The 18,719-nt window shown below is 33.1% G+C and overlaps 4 protein-coding genes, 2 long non-coding RNA genes and 1 pseudogene across 7 annotated transcripts; 3 read left to right on the top strand and 4 right to left on the bottom strand.

The window, feature by feature from the left end:
- Positions 1–267: 267 nt before the first annotated feature.
- Positions 268–2,916, bottom strand: LOC107360816 (peroxisomal acyl-coenzyme A oxidase 3 pseudogene; annotated as a pseudogene). The gene has a single exon (XR_016199097.1). The product of XR_016199097.1 is annotated as a peroxisomal acyl-coenzyme A oxidase 3 pseudogene (transcript).
- Positions 2,917–5,291: 2,375 nt separating this feature from the next.
- LOC107360718 (catenin beta-1-like) lies at positions 5,292–7,784 on the bottom strand. The gene has a single exon (XM_025160470.2). The coding sequence runs from the start codon at positions 7,782–7,784 to the stop codon at positions 5,292–5,294; it is 2,493 nt and encodes an 830-aa protein (XP_025016238.2).
- A 2,697-nt stretch (positions 7,785–10,481) lies between these two features.
- On the top strand, positions 10,482–12,212 carry LOC107360766 (serpin SMSB4). The gene has a single exon (XM_015927490.3). It carries the CDS (start codon positions 10,560–10,562, stop codon positions 12,009–12,011), a length of 1,452 nt encoding a protein of 483 aa, XP_015782976.1. The 5' UTR covers positions 10,482–10,559; the 3' UTR covers positions 12,012–12,212.
- A 798-nt stretch (positions 12,213–13,010) lies between these two features.
- Positions 13,011–13,536, bottom strand: LOC149094185 (uncharacterized). The gene is made up of 2 exons (XR_016199114.1): positions 13,453–13,536; positions 13,011–13,257 (listed from the first exon to the last, which is right to left on the bottom strand). It is a non-coding gene; the product is annotated as an uncharacterized LOC149094185 (long non-coding RNA).
- Positions 13,537–13,954: 418 nt separating this feature from the next.
- Positions 13,955–14,263, top strand: LOC112538687 (uncharacterized). Its single transcript, XR_003081979.2, has 2 exons — positions 13,955–14,087; positions 14,184–14,263. It is a non-coding gene; the product is annotated as an uncharacterized LOC112538687 (long non-coding RNA).
- Positions 14,264–15,484: 1,221 nt separating this feature from the next.
- On the bottom strand, positions 15,485–16,775 carry Vha13 (V-type proton ATPase subunit Vha13). The gene is made up of 3 exons (XM_015927477.3): positions 16,709–16,775; positions 16,358–16,482; positions 15,485–16,155 (listed from the first exon to the last, which is right to left on the bottom strand). The coding sequence occupies exons 2-3, from the start codon at positions 16,418–16,420 to the stop codon at positions 15,865–15,867; spliced, it is 354 nt and encodes a 117-aa protein (XP_015782963.1). The 5' UTR covers positions 16,421–16,482; positions 16,709–16,775; the 3' UTR covers positions 15,485–15,864.
- Positions 16,776–16,869: 94 nt separating this feature from the next.
- Positions 16,870–18,705, top strand: LOC107360788 (acyl-coenzyme A thioesterase 13). The gene is made up of 3 exons (XM_015927508.2): positions 16,870–16,928; positions 17,058–17,982; positions 18,046–18,705. The coding sequence occupies exons 2-3, from the start codon at positions 17,899–17,901 to the stop codon at positions 18,430–18,432; spliced, it is 471 nt and encodes a 156-aa protein (XP_015782994.1). The 5' UTR covers positions 16,870–16,928; positions 17,058–17,898; the 3' UTR covers positions 18,433–18,705.
- Positions 18,706–18,719: the final 14 nt, after the last annotated feature.

Consider the following 18,719-nt stretch of genomic DNA (forward strand, 5'->3'; position numbering starts at 1 on the left):
TTACTCTGTTTTGAATTACACCTAATCCATGTAAATTAGTGAAATGAAAAGAGCATTTCTAGAGCATTTAAAAAATAAATATCTTTTTTATGCTTTTCATGATGCATAAAACCGTTTTTTATGCATAATAAGGACTCTTATAAATAAAGCGTAACCAGGTTTTGTGTCAAATTGTCTTAATAATTTACCTAAACTTGTTCAACCTAACAAATTTACAGATCATCAAAAAATATCAATTCATCTTGAGATGATGTTATGAAGTCCAAGTTACAAAAATTAAATAATTTTTTATTTACATGGAAAGCAAGGTCTTGAAAAATATATTAGTCTTATGAATTATGATGATCAAGGCTATTACAATTTTGACTTGAGACTGGCAGATGTTGATTTAGATATTTGTTCAAGCCATTCTGGTTTGATGAAAGCTCCAGTATTATTTTCCAATGCAGCAAATATATTTTCATAGATTCTACCATCAGAGGCACCTAATGATGAATTAAGGATATGATCTGGAGGAGCAAATGAATCCACTAGAGCAACCGCGTTATCTTTTAATTCATTACAAAGTCGAAGTATGGTTTCCTTAATATGTGTTGATGGACCTATTAATAGTGAAGATTGTGGTGATGATTTGACAGATGACTGAGGAAAGTATCCTGATTCGTAAAGAATTGACATGTGCTTTTCAATTGACCAAAGTCCATAAAGTAAACCCAATTGTTTCAAGACTACAGATATTTCCTCTGGTGCAGGGAATTCATCAATAAACCGTTGGAATCGATCAAGTGCTTCAGCCTCAAAGAAAACAATGGCCAAACTACGCAAATAATAGACTTGGGTAGCATTTTTTGCACTAAAAGGGTCTCCCAAAGTTGATGTTTGATTCGCCAATTTAAGATAACTTGAGCGTAACAAGTAGCAAACAATGAAATGATAGGCATCCAACACTTTTGGTATGGTATCAAGGTTGCCTGAACATTGGGTCGATAAAATGGAATCTATTGAATCCAGATAATTGACAGAGCCAAAGTACGATGAAATTGAATGACCCTCTTCAACCTTTTCCTTATAAAATTTGATCAAATAATTGCTGGTTTGCTGAAGGAGTACATTGTTATCACCTTCATATGTAGGATTGGCATCATGATCATTTCTTATTTCACCAAATCCAGCTGCCTTTAGATAACCATGGCCACCACAGCACTCTCTGCACTCTTGAATGGCATCACGAGCCATCCAAGTAGCCACTGCTTTACCACAAGAAGATAGTGAATGAATTTCAGCTCCCATGTCCATTTGAGCGTCACTTGTTGCATTGAAAGCGGTCACAAAAAAGTCAACATAATCAAGAAACAAGGAGCCGAAAAAATTTTGTAAAACATAAGAAGCAGCAATATAAGGAATCAAGCGCCATTGTTGACTTTGATATTCCAAGACCGGTATCTCTTCTCCATTGGATGGGCCAAATTGCCGACGAACAGCTGAATAGCGGACAGCTATTGTTAAAGCTGATTGCAAGTTGCTTATGCTAAATAAAATAATGAATATTCGTCCAGAAGATAAAACACCGAGAGTTATACCGAACCGTTTGGATTCATCCCTGACCTTTAAAGTGTACTTTCCATCTTGGGTAACATCAGAGTTACGATTCATTAAGGCTGCCTTAGGAATTGGATAATTTTTAAAAGTCATGAATCCATTGTCTAATCCATTGAGGCCAACTTTTCCTCCCATATCACCAATCCTTATACCTGGATAGGGTTCATAGGTTTTCGCATCTCGAACTGGAACCATGAAAGAATGAAGTCCATGGCAGGCTCCATCAGGAGTGTACAGTTGAGCAAAGACGACTACATGAGTGGCTGTTTGTCCCAAAACTCCGGACCAGACTTTGGTTGCTTCCAATCGAGGAGTATTCAAGATAAACGTCTGATTAACCGGATCATATGTTGCTGTTGTTTGAAGCTCTTTCGTGTTACTTCCGTGAGCTAATTCAGTTATACTTATAGCCCCAAGCGCATTGAAATTCATGATATCATCGACAAGGCTATTATCTCGGTCACCGTTATCCATTTTACAGGAAACAATAAAATATTCATAACTCAACACTCGTTTAACTATAAGAGACCAAGAAAATTGACCAACTGCTTGAACAAAGGCTGGTATTTTGTGAGGTTGGTTAAGATATTCCTCTTCAGAGGCCAATTTGTAATCGACCAACCTCTTTAAACGAAGAAAGGTCAATCTTCTCTCTTCATCTCTATTGTATTCCTCCCAAGGAGTTCGCTTGAAGATTGGATCATTGGCCAAAACGGACCAGACTTTATGCTTGAAACAAACAACTGTATCACCATCAAGAACCAGTCTCATTGTTTTCCAGTCAAACGTTGCTTTTGCTCTTGCATCGTCAAGAGGACCTTTTGGCCAATCTGGAATACACTCTATAACCGAATCAACATCCAAATCCGTTGGTGATAACATGGTTTAATTATATTAATTAAAGTTGAACAAAAAATACACACACAGTTAACAAAGAAACGATCAACAGACTTGTTTACTTATGTTGTTGTTATCAATATCCAGTCATCGTTTGCATCTAATAGTTAAACAATACACAAGAAAATAACGGAAATTGAACACAAAAGTAATGCTTGAAGGCAAAAATGATTGGGAAAATAAACTCGGTCAGTGTTGACTTTATAACTGCAACATGAGAATCAACAGGAATTTCAAGATTTTACTTGTCTCACGCTCAGTCAACCTCACATTATAACAAACATCTCTCTTCTTGTTTCTCATTTTACCAACTTATTCGCTCTTCCTTACACTCTTTCCCCTTTCTCTGCCTTCCTCGCTCGTTCGCTCTTCTCTCTATCTTTTGGCTCATATTTTGTTCCACCTCATCACATGTTATTACGACCTTCCTCTTCCACTTACTTAACCTTTAATCTTCTTCCTCCTCTTCAACCCCACACTCTTAATCTTTCATTTTTATTCATTTAATTTCATCAATTCGCATAAAGTCAACTTTGTCTCTTTTTCAATACAACCTCAACCAATGGTAGTCAGGTCATTTATCTAGCAAGCAAGGCCAGATAAACAATTTGGGTTATGTAGAACCAATTCGTACCCTTTAACAACCTTCTATTGTTTCACCCAATTTCCCGATAAAGGCAAATGGATATAAATTCAGAATAATAATAAAATGTTGAAATAAGTGCGTCAAATTTTTCGCCATTTACCTTTTTCTTTCCCTTAACCCAAACTATAGCTTACAAAGCTGTAACAAGCACACAGTTAGACATGTTTTCATACATAATTATCGTTACAATACTTTCAATTATCTTTCTAGAAACAAAAACAATTTACATTCCCTTTTAAGAAATATAATTTGTTAAATGTTTCCAACAGTCTAATAATTGTCATTAATGTAGAGAAACAATTAAAAACATTGCTTTTTTCAAAGCAATTTAACAACGATGACAATCCACTTTCACATCAACTTGCAACTCATAATTTACAAACCTAATTATACGATTGACTTTGCGGTTTGTTTCCTAAATTTTCACAATTAAACCATGGTTATACACTTGTTAATACGTGTAATTGGTTTGAAAATCAAGTCCAAGCCATTTTTGCAAGAAACTGAGATCTTCAAATTTAGTCTATTTTACAACAAAATCAGTTTCATTTTTCCCTAATACGACTTTTCAGTTAATTGTTATTAGGAAGTTGCTAGTTGACGTTTATCTGTGAAATTCAGGTTCGTAATTTTAGGTTGAAAAATTGATTCAGAAGTAGACATTTCTTTTGTTGTTCATCATTTTTGTGATTGATTTATTGATGAAAAAGGTAAAACCTAATAACAGCAATCAAATACTCCTGTTTTGTTTTGACGTAAATTTCTTAGGCCATCAGCGTTGGGCACGATTTTTATATTTTTGATTGTAGGTTGATTTGAAACAATGTTTTCCCAAAAGTGGAATGAAAATAAATTTCCTGAAAACAGCTTTCCAATCAAACCGGCAAAAAAAGTCAAATAGTCAAAGCCTACTATTCATCAATCATTACAATCAAACATTAATTCACTTTAACCGCAATTTGTCTCGAAATAGTAATGATTGTAACACCAATAGCCAATGCTAACTTGTAAACATTGAAAAAACATGAATCTTATTTGCAGCAATACCTTGATCTTAATTGTCAGAATCCTCTTATTGAAACAATCAAATTTAAATATTGTTATTGTGATATGAAAAGCCAATAATTAGCTCAATAGAAATGCAAACAAATGTTATTTCTGAATTTACAAGTTCAATCTGAATTGATACTTCAGCGATTTCGGTTGATAACATTGTAAAAATGGTTTGTAACGTTAATGGTACTCACTGTATTTAGGATTTCGGTGCAATTTGTTAATTACTTGTTTCACTTTCCATTTAATTGCTATTCAAAATTATTCTGTCATTAATTTTACTCAAAATTGAAGGACAATCAATTTTTCTCTCACCATTAATCTGGGAATACAAATTGACTTGAAATTTTTTGGTCTCGGATTGATTGTAGTCACGAAAGATTTCAGATGTTTTATTATGATTAATATTTTAATCTGATGTTAAATTAGACATTTTTATGAGTTAATCAAATAATTTAAAATTCAATAAATGACAGTTTTCTTCAATCATTATGAGTTATGAGCTTGATTAAAAGAAGAGTATTTCTGCAATTGTTTTGGTTCGTAATCAGATGACGACAGTTGATTGATTTAGTTTTAGTAGGTGAAATTACAACAATTAAAATGGATTTAGTGTTGGAATCATTCATTTGATTATTGATAACCAGGCTAAGATTAATAATTCAAGAAGATTTGCTTTTGGTGAGTTAAACAAAAGTTGCTTGTAAAAGAAAATAATTTTCAGCTGAAAATGAACATTTTTGCAAATTTAATTTTACCAAGATTTGGGAAAAAATTGTTCATTAACTAATCTGATTATTGCAAACAAATGATTCCTGAAAATCGAGTTTAAATTGAGTAAGTTTTCAATTCTTTTTTCCATGATTAAGTTTGTTCCTTTTCGTTACTTTCAATTAATATTTACAATTATTCACAAAGATTCACTTGATTGTGTTTTTTCAACTGATATTGAGTTGATTTAAGATGAGATTATGACATCTATCGGATGATCTATTAAATTATGATGGATGAATATGGTAATGAGTCATTGAGGTTATTGTTGAAGAATGAAAAATTGACACATGTGAAGTTAACATAAATGATTAAGAGTTGAATTTTATAAATCAGTGTCATACCAAGCTGCCATTGTATTATCTAATGATTGACCTGAAGGATTCATCGTTGTACCCTGATTACCTTGAGTACCTAGATTTTGCTGTCCGTTGGTCATGAGGGGATCAAAAGTAACTGTTGACTCTAGTGAAGGATTCATAGTGTTAGTTGGATAACCTGTCCTGTTTGTAATACCAGTCATTAGATCTCCTGGGCCTAATCCGGCTCCACCAGCACCTCCGGCTCCGGTTGAGTAAGGGTTAGATCGAGATAATGTTGAGTGAACTGAAGCTGAACCTCCTCCAACTCCCGCTGCTAAGGGCTCAGAAAATAGGTGACTTGAAAAACCATCATCAACTGCTATCAAGTTCATATCTAATTCGCCTGGTCCAGCCACCCAGTTACTTGCATCTTCACGGAATAAAGACGAAGTTAATTCCATTGATAGTCTTTTCTTGTAATCAGATGGTTTATCTTCTGACATCCTGAACAGTACAGCAGCTGCATAAGTAGCAACACCATCATTACGTGAATGAAGAAGCTCGGTCAATGGTGCTGTGGCTGCTTCTGCTTCGATCATTTCAGCTCCTTCTTTGTCCCCAGCCAATTCACAGAGGACACCAACCGCCACTCGTTGAAGATTTTCAATCTCACTGTACAACAGTTGAACAAAGGTTGGTATAACATTGAGACTTCGTATTATCGCTCTGTTGTGTGGATCTTTTGCAAGAACATGAAGAGCACCCACAGTTCCTTCAACTATCTCATCCATTTTTACACCTTCTGAATAAAGTGTTGTTCCTGCCCCAGTTCCACTGCCCCCTCCTGGACCATTAGCAGCAGCAGCTACAGATGCTTTGTGCCTTTGTGATTCAAGAAATGCTTTGGACAACAACTGGACCAATCTCTGAAGTACATTTTGTTCTCGTAATGGTCCATGGTTAGCAGGGCATAAGGATAAGTTTCTTATTAACCCAATAACTGCTTTGATCAATGGCCATCGAGAAGGTGGGTTGAGAAGTTTGACAATAACTGGAAGTCCATAATTTATTCTCACGGCATTTTGAGCCACTTCTGAACTTGGATGGCGGTTGGTTAAATGTCTCAATGCACATATTGCTGGTTCAATCGTTTCTTCAGCATCACCAGCTTGAATAACAACACGAACCAGCGCTTCAACTCCACCAACTTGACAAACGATTGCTTTGTTAACTGGATTATTACAAGTTAAATTGGACAATACTCCTGCTGCAGTAATCGCATATCCAGGATCATTTGTGGACAACAGATGAACCAGATTCTGTAATAAACCATTCATTCCATCTAATTTGGTTGCCGCATCAGATAGATTTCGCAGAGTCCACAAACAATTTGAAACAAGTCGATTCGATTCTGAGTTAAGATGCATCGCTAAAGCTTGAATTCCTCCCGCTTGAACAATCGCTGGTTTATTAGATGAACATACGGATAATACTTTTAGAACACGTGAAGTTGTCCATAATAACTTTTCATAATTATAAGTAGTCATTATGTTGACCAAAAGCTGAGGCCCGCCGGAAGCTAGGATTATCAATTTTCCCTCTTGATTTCCATAAGCCAATATTTGAAGACAATCAGTTACCAAAGTTAGAAATTTGACGTGATTACGATTTAGGAGTGCAACCATTTTTTGTAACCCACCAGCCAATCTGACTGCCATTTTCGATCCTTCCTGGTGCAGAAGAAGATTATGTAAAGTAGTGATGGCGTGAAATACAACAGGTTCGATAGGTGAAGATAAAAGCTTGACTAGAGCAGGAATCCCACCTGATTTGAATATTGCTAATAAACCCTGTCGATGTTGGGATAAATTTTGTAAAATACCAGCAGCATTTTTTGTCACTTCAATATCAGTTGTTGACGCCATTGCTCTGACTAGAGAGGTAACCATTTGAGGAGAGTTCATGAGTGCATGTCGAGAGGCTTCTTTTTTGGATAATTGATGAACCATCATTGATGCTTGAGTTACAACTACCGAATCTTCGTCATTTAATAATTTCATTAATTCTGGTAAAGCTCTAGTTGCTAATTCAGCGTCATCACGATAATTAATCAAATTAGTTACTGCGTGTTTCAACATTTGAGCAGGTTCAGCAAGTCGATTAACAACAGAGCTTGAATTGTTTAGTGTTAAATTATTCATATTTATATTATTTGCATTACCATTGGTATGATTACCATTTGTGTGGTTACCATTGGTACCATTGTTTACTGGCAATTCACCGGCTTCATCTATCGTTTCTGGAAACATTGCCGCTCTAATCCGTTGAGTGCGAGATGAATTCAACGCTCGTGACATATCCTCGGAACCACCATTAGAATCAGGATTACCTGAGTTACTATTGAAACCCATACCATTCCAATCATAATTGGATAAGTCACCGCCGCCGCCCATCATTCCAGATCCATCAATACCATTTTCACCATTTTCCTGTTGACCATCTCTTCGATTATGCATTTTCACTCAAATGTGCCAAGATTTTGCGTTTAATGGTACACTGATATTGATGGGGATTGAGATGCTTTAAACGTGTCTAATCAACTAAACAAATGAGATTCAAATGAACAACTGAGATTTCATTAAATATTCACTGAAAATGAAATAAAAACTACTCACAATTTTCTTCATTTTTAATCATTTTTGAAATTAACAAAATGCTTTTTGGTGTTGGAAAGATGGTGTTGATGATGAAAATGGCCTTTTAGCTGTATTCAATTATCTACTTCACTGTTTATTTTGAAAATATGGATTGTGTTGCTCACCACACTGATTGTACAAAGACTGATGGACTTGCATTTGTTCGATTCAATGTGGATTCAATAGGATTTAATTCACTGCAATCTACCGGTATATTATTACAGTAAAGTATCGATTTGTGATGACAATTTATCCTTCAATCTTTCTCTTCTTTTCTCTCCTCTTTCCAGATTACTTTCGGTTCATCGATTTAACTGCCCGGGAAGGAAGACAGAGGAGAAAGAGCAAAGAGTAACAGTTCGAATCTTGAGCAACCGCAATGTGAAATGAGAGCGTGATTTCGATCAATATTGAGGCGATTTTATGCAGCATCCTCTTTCTTTCTCTTCATCACCATCACTATCATCCACTTTCCCTTGTGTCTTCCACAAGTTTGCCGCTTATCCTTTTTCCTTTCTTTCTCATCATGCATTAGCCTATTTCCTTTTTCAAAATTATATTATTTAAGTTTGGATGCATTAGCGATAATATTTACTGAGATAAATATTGAAGGATTTTATGGATGGTGATGATAAGGAAGAAATCCGGAGGAGAAGGTTTCATTATAGAATAGTAATGATGAGAAATAAGAGGGAAAAATATCTTTATTAACAGTTAATCGAATCAAGATTTTCATTTTAATTCACAAATGAAAACCAAAAAGGTTCTTTTGTCCCTTTTTTGAAGTAAAATTCATTCATTTCTCTATCATATGGCTCATGAATATGATTATTATACCTCATCACATGTTATTACGATCTTCTCTTCAACTTACCTAATTTTTCTCATCCTCCTCCTCAACAACCCACATTTCTTTCATCAATCAAATAATCAATTTTTGTACGTTCAATACATATCGATCCATTGTTTGTCCGGACTAATTCATCTAGCTAGCAAGGCCGAATAAAAAAGTTAAATTATTGCACCAATGATATATTTAAGAGTAACTGATTAATGAACAATTGAGAAACATATTACAATAAGGCAAGTCCAGATTTCATCATATAAACATGGATTGGTTAAAGGACTGATAGATTTGAGTACAACTGTTAATGTCTTTATGAAAGCACAATAAAAGTGCTCATTACCAATTTTCGCAATTAATTATTAGCATTATTATCTCTGCTTCTTATTATCTACTCCAAGTAAAAACTAACCTTTTATAAAATTAATTAATCAGTTGTGTTCCACTTTTCACGCTATTTGTCATTTTTCCTTTCAATTCCTTTCCGTTCAATGATTCCTTATATTACCAGCTATGGTTGACATAATCAGAGTATATGTAATGGTACTAATGTGGAGTTACTGAATACAAATACATGAAGTATTGCTAGTTTTTAGTCTGTTTGCTTTATTATCGTTAGCTGTTAATTCGTACTTTACAGCATTCGTAGCATCAAAATTAGCATTCGGCAAAAACAACTCTTTATGTATCTAGCTAATGGTAAAAGCTGAAATCTTGAGCTTAAATCTTTCCACTAATCTTTAATTATAATTCATTGGTACCAGTTTTATCCCAAATTTTTAATCTTTTATTCACTTCCATCTTCTATAAACATTCAATTCTTATTTATCTCCATCTTATTCATCATTATAATACAATTGTCTTTATATCAAATCAAACCTAGAATCTAATTAAAAGACAAAAATCTAAACATTGTTTCCCAGATTAATTTATATTCTCTTAATTTAGTGATATTATTAGATAAGTAATAATATTTTGAGGAAAACTCTGATTATTGATATACCCATCATTAAAAATTAATTTTATTTCCTTGATATTAAATTTTCTTAATTATATTACTAGAAAAAGTAATCATAAAACAAAGAAACAGTAATACATTCAATATTAATAATATGTAAATGACCATTTCTTTGAAGAGCTCTTCACTTTTCGTATAAATTTATCATCGTTACAAATTTTATCACCGTGAATCAAATCAATCTTGTATTATGTATCAGTGGACAATTAACAACATCTCCAGTCTTGATGTAAGCACAATCATTAATTGTCGTCGGCATATTGTAATACTTAATCATTGTAAATACTCTTAAAAAATTTTTCGATTGTCATCAATTTATCAAATATATTAATGAGTGAATAAACTTAAATTAGTGATCAATTACAGAGGTAAATTGTTATATTGCCTATTTATGTATTGAATTGTAGGTTCTATGGTGAGTATAATTTTTTAACTTTGCTGTGTTAGTTGTTTGTCGAGAATAGTAATTGTTTTGATATAAATTTGATTTAATTATTGCGATTTTTATATTTTTTGTTGTAAAATTGAAAAAGGCGCTTCAAAAGTAGTTGGATAAAGATACTGATATCGCTACTATTATTAGTATCTTTTAGATGCTCAATTTCAAAACAACTTTTGAAGTAAGTTGGAGAAACAAGTCGATTTAGTCTCTTCTTTCCAATAGGATTAACAAGGTCAACTTTACAAAACTAGCATTTCAACTTAACCCATCTTTAACTCGTTCAAACGCGATATGTTGACATCATTCACTATTCCAGTCAAATATATAATTTTATTAATTATATTGTGTAAAGTTTGCAAAAGTTATAACCTACCACAACAATCACCAAAATCTGCCCCTAAATTACCTTCGTCTTCTGGATCTTCTCCACCAACATCTAAACCATCGTCAATCGGTTCCTATGAAAAATGTTACGATGACGATGATGTTGCCAATGGACATCTTTCTGATAGTCCATCTGAATATTCCAGAACACTGATTTCTGGTTTACATAAATTTTCAATTGACATCTTGCGTTCTCTTCACAACTTTGAATCTAAAGATTCGTCCCCTGGATTAATTCTCAGTCCGTTCTCAATCTGGTCAGCTCTTCTTGTTTCTTACATGGGAGCTCGTCATGAAACTGATCGTGAGTTAAGGTCAGTTCTTGGTTTAAATAATGTTCCTAAACATGCTGTGGGTATGGCATATCAGGGATTACGTTTTTGGTACCAATTGAAGAGAAACGTTTCTTTAGTGACCAAGGAGACTTCCAAAAAACAAGCCTATTCCATTGCGAATAAAATTTTCATCAATGATGCTTTAACCCTCAATGATTGCATCAAGCAACATTTTGCGACTGAAGCCGAGTCTATGGACTTTACATCTAACCCGGGCGGTGCTCTTAAAGCAATCAACTCTTGGATTGAAGAGGAAACTCACGGTAAAATAAAAGATCTCATTCCACCTGGCAGTGTGACCCAATGGACAACAATTATCATTGCCAATGCAATTTATTTCCATGCTAAATGGTACAACCAGTTTGATGCTTCAAAAACTGAAATAGGCACTTTCCATGTTACCCCTGTTGAATCTATTCAGATTCCTTTCATGAAGTTAACCGCCAATTTAATGTATGGTGTCAGTGAAGCGCTTCGATGTACTGTACTTGAGTTACCTTATGCTAATCAAGATTTCTCAATGTTAATTCTTCTCCCGGATGCAAGTAAAGGTGTTGACTCATTGGTTCGCCAATTGAAGCCCAGCCATTTAGAGGATGTAGTGGCCAATATGTTTGACGATGAAATATCTGTCGTTCTACCTAAATTTAAAGCAGAACAAGAGCTTGAACTGTCTGGACCTTTATACTCAATGGGAATTATGAAGCTATTTGACCCAAGATTTGCCGACTTATCTGGTTTCTTCCAGCCAGCGTCTGCTAACAAAAATGGCAAGAACAAAAACACTACTCATGAATTACAAACAAAGGGGATTACAGTCAATTCAGTTGTTCATAAAGTATATGTTTCAGTTAATGAAGAAGGAACCGAAGCTGCCGCATCAACAGCCATCCTTATCGCTCGATCAGGTCGACCTGCTTTTCCAACACGGTTTGTTGTTAATCGACCTTTTCTTTTCTTGATTAGAGACACAGCAACTAATGTTATACTCTTCATTGGAATCGTTAGAAGGCCATATGAATAAGTGGAAAAATATTGTATATATATTTTTGTAAAATAACCTGTTACATAATTTTGTAAGTGATTTGTATTTCCATTGAACATCTGAATAATTATCTGAATATTTCTGTCATTTACATCATAATAACTCAAATCGACTGAATAACTCATCTTTGTAAATAAAAATCGTTTAATTAATAAACTTGTAAGTTGATTTATCTCAAAATGGGACAATTTCCCAAATTTATATTTTAAAGACTTATTCTCATTAAAACTGAGCCATTTTTTGCTAAACAAAGCATCTATCTAATCAAAATCTAACAGGCTTAACTAATTGTAGGCCTAAATCGACAATGAACTGAAGTAAATTGGCTTTTGATCGCATTAGTTGTATTGATTAAAATGCGATAAAACATTGAAGATTGGATCAATTGAATGTTAACTGATCGTTGTACACCAAACAAGCAATCTCATTTTTTAAAAAAAACCTTAATGTCGTCAAACAATTAACTTGTTTTCTTGACGTTGTAATACTAAATTTCATCTTCACTCTTCAACAAACAAGATTGTATGAAATAGGTTTAAATAGTTGAAGCTTGAAGCAACAAAAAACAACGTCAGCTTATTTAGTACGCTTTGTTTTATGCTCAGTTGAATTTACATTTTTTTGTAGCAATCAAATTTAAAATTGGATACAATTTGTCCACCAATAATACCCAAATACGTTGTATTGGTAATAAATGACAATTTGACTTTTTCAAGACAAAAATCTAAACCTTTCTTGTAATCCCGGTTTAACCAGTTGTCTGATCCTGATTTGTAGACGTTAATCCTGGTGACTGGGAATCGGCTTAACTTGGTTTTCCCGACACAAAACTCTTTAAACCCAATCGATTCAGGGTTAAAAGGGCAAAAATCAGTTTATTTATTAAAAATGTCTAATGTAAAATCAAATAAACTGCTTATTGAAAACAATGTTTTAAGGTTCTTACTTACAGCGCGTTTAAAAAAATGAAACTATTCCTTATAACTATAAATAGGAGTATATTTTAATTTTTCAAATTGTACAGTTACTGTTTGAATAGTTATTGATACAAATGTAGTTTAACTGATTATCTTCCCCACATGGGTGGAGATGGGTGACGAAAACCGATTCCTCCACCGTAACCATAATAAGGGAAATACATTGAGTATCCAATGCTCCAAGCTGATGATGATCCAATGGTAAAGATTACAATCAAATAGATGATTGTTAAAAGGTTGATGATTGCCTAGTATAATCAGTAAAATAATAAGTTAAAATAGACAGAAACAGTTAAATTGTCAATTCAATTTTGACTTTTTAAATTGAATAAGGTTTACATTTAGATTATAAATGTTTAGCACTTATCCAGATTTAGTAAATTCAAGTCTCGTCTTTGTTAAGTCATATTGGAAACAACATTAAAAGAAATTAAATTACTCACATTATTTTTTGAAATCATGATCAATATTGATTGTTGACTTTATTGTCTTTGTACAATGGTGTTCACAGTAAAGTAAAATGTTTTGTTTGTGAGCAAAAAAATCTAAAGAAATGGCCATTTATATACTGTTATGTGGTCAATGCTTTTTGGTTGACAAGTGGACTTTAACTAACCCAGCCCAAGAGCATTAATTAAGAGCGTTGGACACAGTTAATAAATTAGAATTGATTTAACCATTTAATTTTGCTGTAAAACCAACAAAGGTCAATATTTATCGGCTGAATGAGTTTACTTTCTTTTCAGTGCGGAAATATTTTTAAATATATTAAAAGGGTTTTCAATTTTAGCGCTCATTATATTGAACTTATTATAAAAAGGGTTTCCATGTTCACACAACACGGTTAGTGATATGTTTTGGTGTTTGTTTGAAAGGGAAAAGTTAATGACCTTTTGTTGTGTTAATTATCCATTTGGCTCAACTTTATTAATCCAATTCATCTGAGCCAGCTGTAAACTGGTGCTAGCTGATCTGTCAACTTGCATGGCAAACCTGAAAATGATTCATCGTCGGACAATCAATAAGGCTATTTTGGATTAAACCTGTTTTTAACCCAAATTATTAAAATAGCAATGATGTCAGTACTACAACACTTTTTCCTTGACATCAATCACTATCTTTACCAATCAGCTTGTGATATTTACCCTTTAAACAATGTGTTTTTTTATTGCAGTTGAGCCACTCTCTTAATCAACCTACCCCAAGATAATTCTTAAGGTTCTACATGATAATTCATTATCTTATTACACTCAATTTACTGTTGATTGTCCTTTTCTTCAATATCAAGGTAATTTTTCACAATCAACAGCAAAAACATATATTGAATGTGATGATTGGCAGATTCTTGATTCTTTAATTCAAACAATCCTTGGCCATACTCATGCGAATCACCTTAAATGATGAAACGATGACATTTTTTTTGTCAAACAAAAATCAGAACAATCCGGTTTAAATGTTCAACTATGAAATCAAGTATCATCATTATTAGAGGTAAAAGGTGCTCAAAAAACTATTGTATTATTTGACTCGGGCGAGTGACTTTTGCAAATCTAATCTTACATTCACTATCATCTTGGCAAAGGCCAACAATTTGGAAGACTACAATTAACGCAAGTTTTTACTTTTCGCACTAATCCTGATATTAAATCACAACTTAAATTGACCCACATTTTGGCTTCTTCAATTGCTAAAATAGATACTTTCAGTTCTTCATTTTTTTTTATAAATATATATTTTGATTTCTTGCTGTTGATCACTTGATTGGATAACTTTTAATTGGTGCCAATGGTACCTTTTAAAAGGTTTTGACAGTGATTGATGTAGAGCCAATCTTTGAAGTTAAGGAGACGATTAGGATGCTAATGAAAGGAGAGAAGGGCGAAACAAGAAAACAAACCTTTTAGCTGATAAGGTCTAGTTGGATCCTGACCACTTAATCATAGTCCATAACTGGTCTAGGATTCAGTTTATGAACAGCAAGATTTTAAGGTTCAACTTTACGAAAGGTAATGACCTGTTTTTAAAGCTAATCAATCGCGATTACCTCTTTGGTTTCCAGGTTTCCAAATGAAATTTGGAGATTGTTTTTTAACTAAAGAGTCACTCGTCTGTTAAATTTAAAATTAATTGTCTATCTTTTTTGTTGCCATTAGAAAGGTTAGAAAATGAATGTTATGTTCTTTGGTAGAGTTTCCGTGCATTCAGGTGTATAGTTATGCTTGACCCCGACTCGACAATATACAATGTAAATATTGCAACGGTCAAAGGATAACTCGGTCATAACAAGCTGAGATTAGTCGGTTTTTGGTTAGAAAATTAAAAGATCATTACTAAATTATGAGTCTGTATACTTAGGTTCAGCAGAAGCAGTGAGTCAGGTTGCAGTTAATTTAAGTCAGTTGTCTTGTTTCTTTCAGTCACTTATTTTACCCATTTTAAGGTTATGTTTGTTGCTTTGTTTAAATTAATTATGAATTTCATTTATCAATGGTTAACATTGAATTTTATTTCATCTTGACTAAAATCACTCTTCAATAAACATTTCATTTTTTTTAAATTGGCAATGAACAATCACGATTAAATAAAAAAGAGAAAAATAGGTAAACAGAAGAAAGAGAAGAAAGAGAAAAGGCATGGAATGACAAAAAGAAGGAAGAAAATAGAGAAAAGTAAGGTCCAGGTCTTTTACTATCGATAGAGTCTGACCAAGACCTAATCCAATTCAATCCTGGCGACGCATTGTCGCGAGACAAGAGTATACAAGTAAACATGGACACAGAGCAAAAGATGGTAAAAAGATAGGTTAAAGTGAGGAGAAAGGAGAGTTGAAATTCAAAAACCAAGATATGATTCGATTATAATCTTAAATTACGGTGTAACGATGGCTGGACATTACAAATAACCATCTGAAGAAGCTCCTCAATAACCTTATCTTTGGTTGCAGCCACTTTTTTGTGCATAGCATCCAATCTGGTCCGGGTTTCTTGTTCAATTTTAATTTGCTCGTCGTCCTTTGAGCCCATATGTTTCTTCTCATAAGCTAAGAAGTTTTCTTCCCTTTCTTTGCGGAATTTTTCGATCTCAATGATAGCCTCCTCTTTAGCTTGCTTCAATCTTCTTGCCTTTTTCCTTCTGGCCTCAGCAACCTGGTAAAGTGATAAAAACAGTTAGACATTGTACAACGATTAGTAAATGTATAAAGGGCAATTGTAACTTTCAGTAATTAATATATACCAAGCTTTTTAGATAGAGCAAAATTATTTTCAGTAAATGTTAAATGTAAAAGAATTGCCAAATAATTTACAATTCATTGGTTATTGATATTGTTAACAAAATAAATATGATTACCTTTTCAGCAGCCTTTTTCTCGGCATCAAGAAGCTTTCGTATACCTTCAGATTGACTTGCCATATTAATTCAAATTTACACAGGGAGAAGGACCCGACCAACACTAAATAAATTAAAGGTTAAAACTATAGAGGAGGACACAAGAGATAAATAAATAAGAATAAATAGACGTTATTTAGCTAGTAAAAACAGTAATCACTAACATTGAACCAGTATCTCAATGTCATCTAGGTACACCCAGTTTTATTTAGATGTCACCTCGATTAAACCAATATACTGATTGCAATGTAATTTCGGAAAATTAAAGAAATAGAGATTAATATTAAAGAATGAAAATTTTAATAATCTTACCTTAATTAATATAATTTAAACCAATAATAATAATTAACAAATTCAACTAAATGACAGATCAAATCTAGAGAAAAATAACGCTTCACATTCAGCTGACAACGCCATCACTTGTATGTTTTAGTAACTTACCAATCACGCGGATTTTTGTTTACTTTTTTTTCTAGATTTTACATTCAGTTTTTCTCTGCAATTTACTTTTTTTAATTGTCTTGGACTTAATGTAAGTATTAAATTATTCCTTATATATATTGACTTATAATATGTGGCAATTTATTTGCTAACTGTATCTTTCTTTGATTTGTTCAATATTCAGAGATTTTATCTTTTGTTTTTCTGAATCTTGCTCCAGTAAAATAAGGATGGCCGGTTGGAAGATAGAAGCTGGACGTGTGTTTCTTTACATATTTTTTCCAGTTGCAATGTTTGCCCTCTACAACGAACCTATTATCTATGAAGCAACCGTGATGAAATTCAGAGATTACATGATAGAAAGAGAAAAATTAGAACGAGAAGAAAAAGAAGTTATAACGAAAAGGTTAAATCGTGCCGCTCTAGATGATTTCTTGGCTCGTCGAGATGTCGATGATAAATGAAATAAAATGTGGAATCATCACTGTTTGATCACTTTATAAGTGTCATTTTATCGTTACTAACATCAAAAATCCAATATTCAATCCACCTAGCAAATTGTTTTCCGTCGAAGGCTCTGTTGATTCCAGAATATAGAGCCATCCATTGATATGAGAATTATAGCCTTTTATTAAAAGGTTTAATCATTCAATCGTAAACCAAATGCAAATCTATTTATTGCCTCATTTTGTTGATAGTTTTCTATAGCTCATTTATAAGGTTTACTTATTCAAATCGTGAAACAATTAATTGTATTTCTTGGTTTATATACATCATAATATTAAAGCTAGATATTAAATCAGAATAATGCGTGGATCAATAATTTATCAAATATTGCCTTATTTTTACAATTATTAAGTTAGTTGGACTCAATAAGATTAAAACAAGATTTAGTTTCAATTTACCGCCACGTCTAATTTCCAGTTGAACACATGATTTAAAAACCAATTTTACTGTTCTGTTTATTAACTCAATGAGAAAATTCCTTTAAATTTAAACAAAGTTTATATTTTGTGATCATAATTTTCGTTAACAGTTTAATCTAAAAGTATAATACAATTATGTCAACGCCAGTTTTATCAGTTATCCGTACTTTGATGAAAAAAAGAATTGAACGAGACAACTTTGATAAAATTTTAGAAAAGGTAGGTTACCAAATTGTTCATACTATACAAACAAATTGTCACTGAGTTAATTTTTTATTTTAGGTTGTTATTACTAATGCTGGACAAGGCAAATTGACGGCTGAAATGATTGTTGGCCAGGAACATTCTAATCGAAGTCAAAATATTCATGGTGGATTAATAGCTACATTAATTGATGTCCTATCAACTTTGGCTTTAGCTTCAACAGATGTCGAGTCATCACCTGATCTCAACAATTTTACAGAATCTGCATCTGCATCTGTCCAGTTAAACGTTACTTATATTCGTCCAGTGTCTGTGGGTCAAACATTGCTTATCGAGTGTAATACACTGAATAGAGGACGGACAATGGCTTACCTGAGTGTTGACTTATTCAATAAAAACGATGGTAAATTAATTGCTCGAGGAAGCCATACTAAAATTTTATTCACCAAAACTCATTCAGAGTGAAACGATAATTGTAACAGTGATTGTATCAAGCATCAAGTAATTTTTTCAACTTGATTAAGCCTGGACCTTACGTTATATTTTGAGAGTAGATCTCCGTAAAGCAATTGTTGGATGTTGATTAGTTTTTGTATCAAATAGTGATCAAATCATCCGTGATATTATAATTTATAGCAAATTACTGAAACTGCATCTTATATTCACTTTAAATGTACATTTTATCAATTTTATTTGTCGATTGCCAGATTGATTAAAAAAAGTATCATTCATACTTAACCCTGTTAACCAGT

Source organism: Tetranychus urticae, chromosome 2 (genome assembly GCF_039701765.1).
Source record: "Tetranychus urticae isolate SD_2017Ah chromosome 2, NJAU_TeUrti_SD_1.0, whole genome shotgun sequence".
In the NCBI taxonomy this organism is placed as follows: domain Eukaryota; kingdom Metazoa; phylum Arthropoda; class Arachnida; order Trombidiformes; family Tetranychidae; genus Tetranychus; species Tetranychus urticae.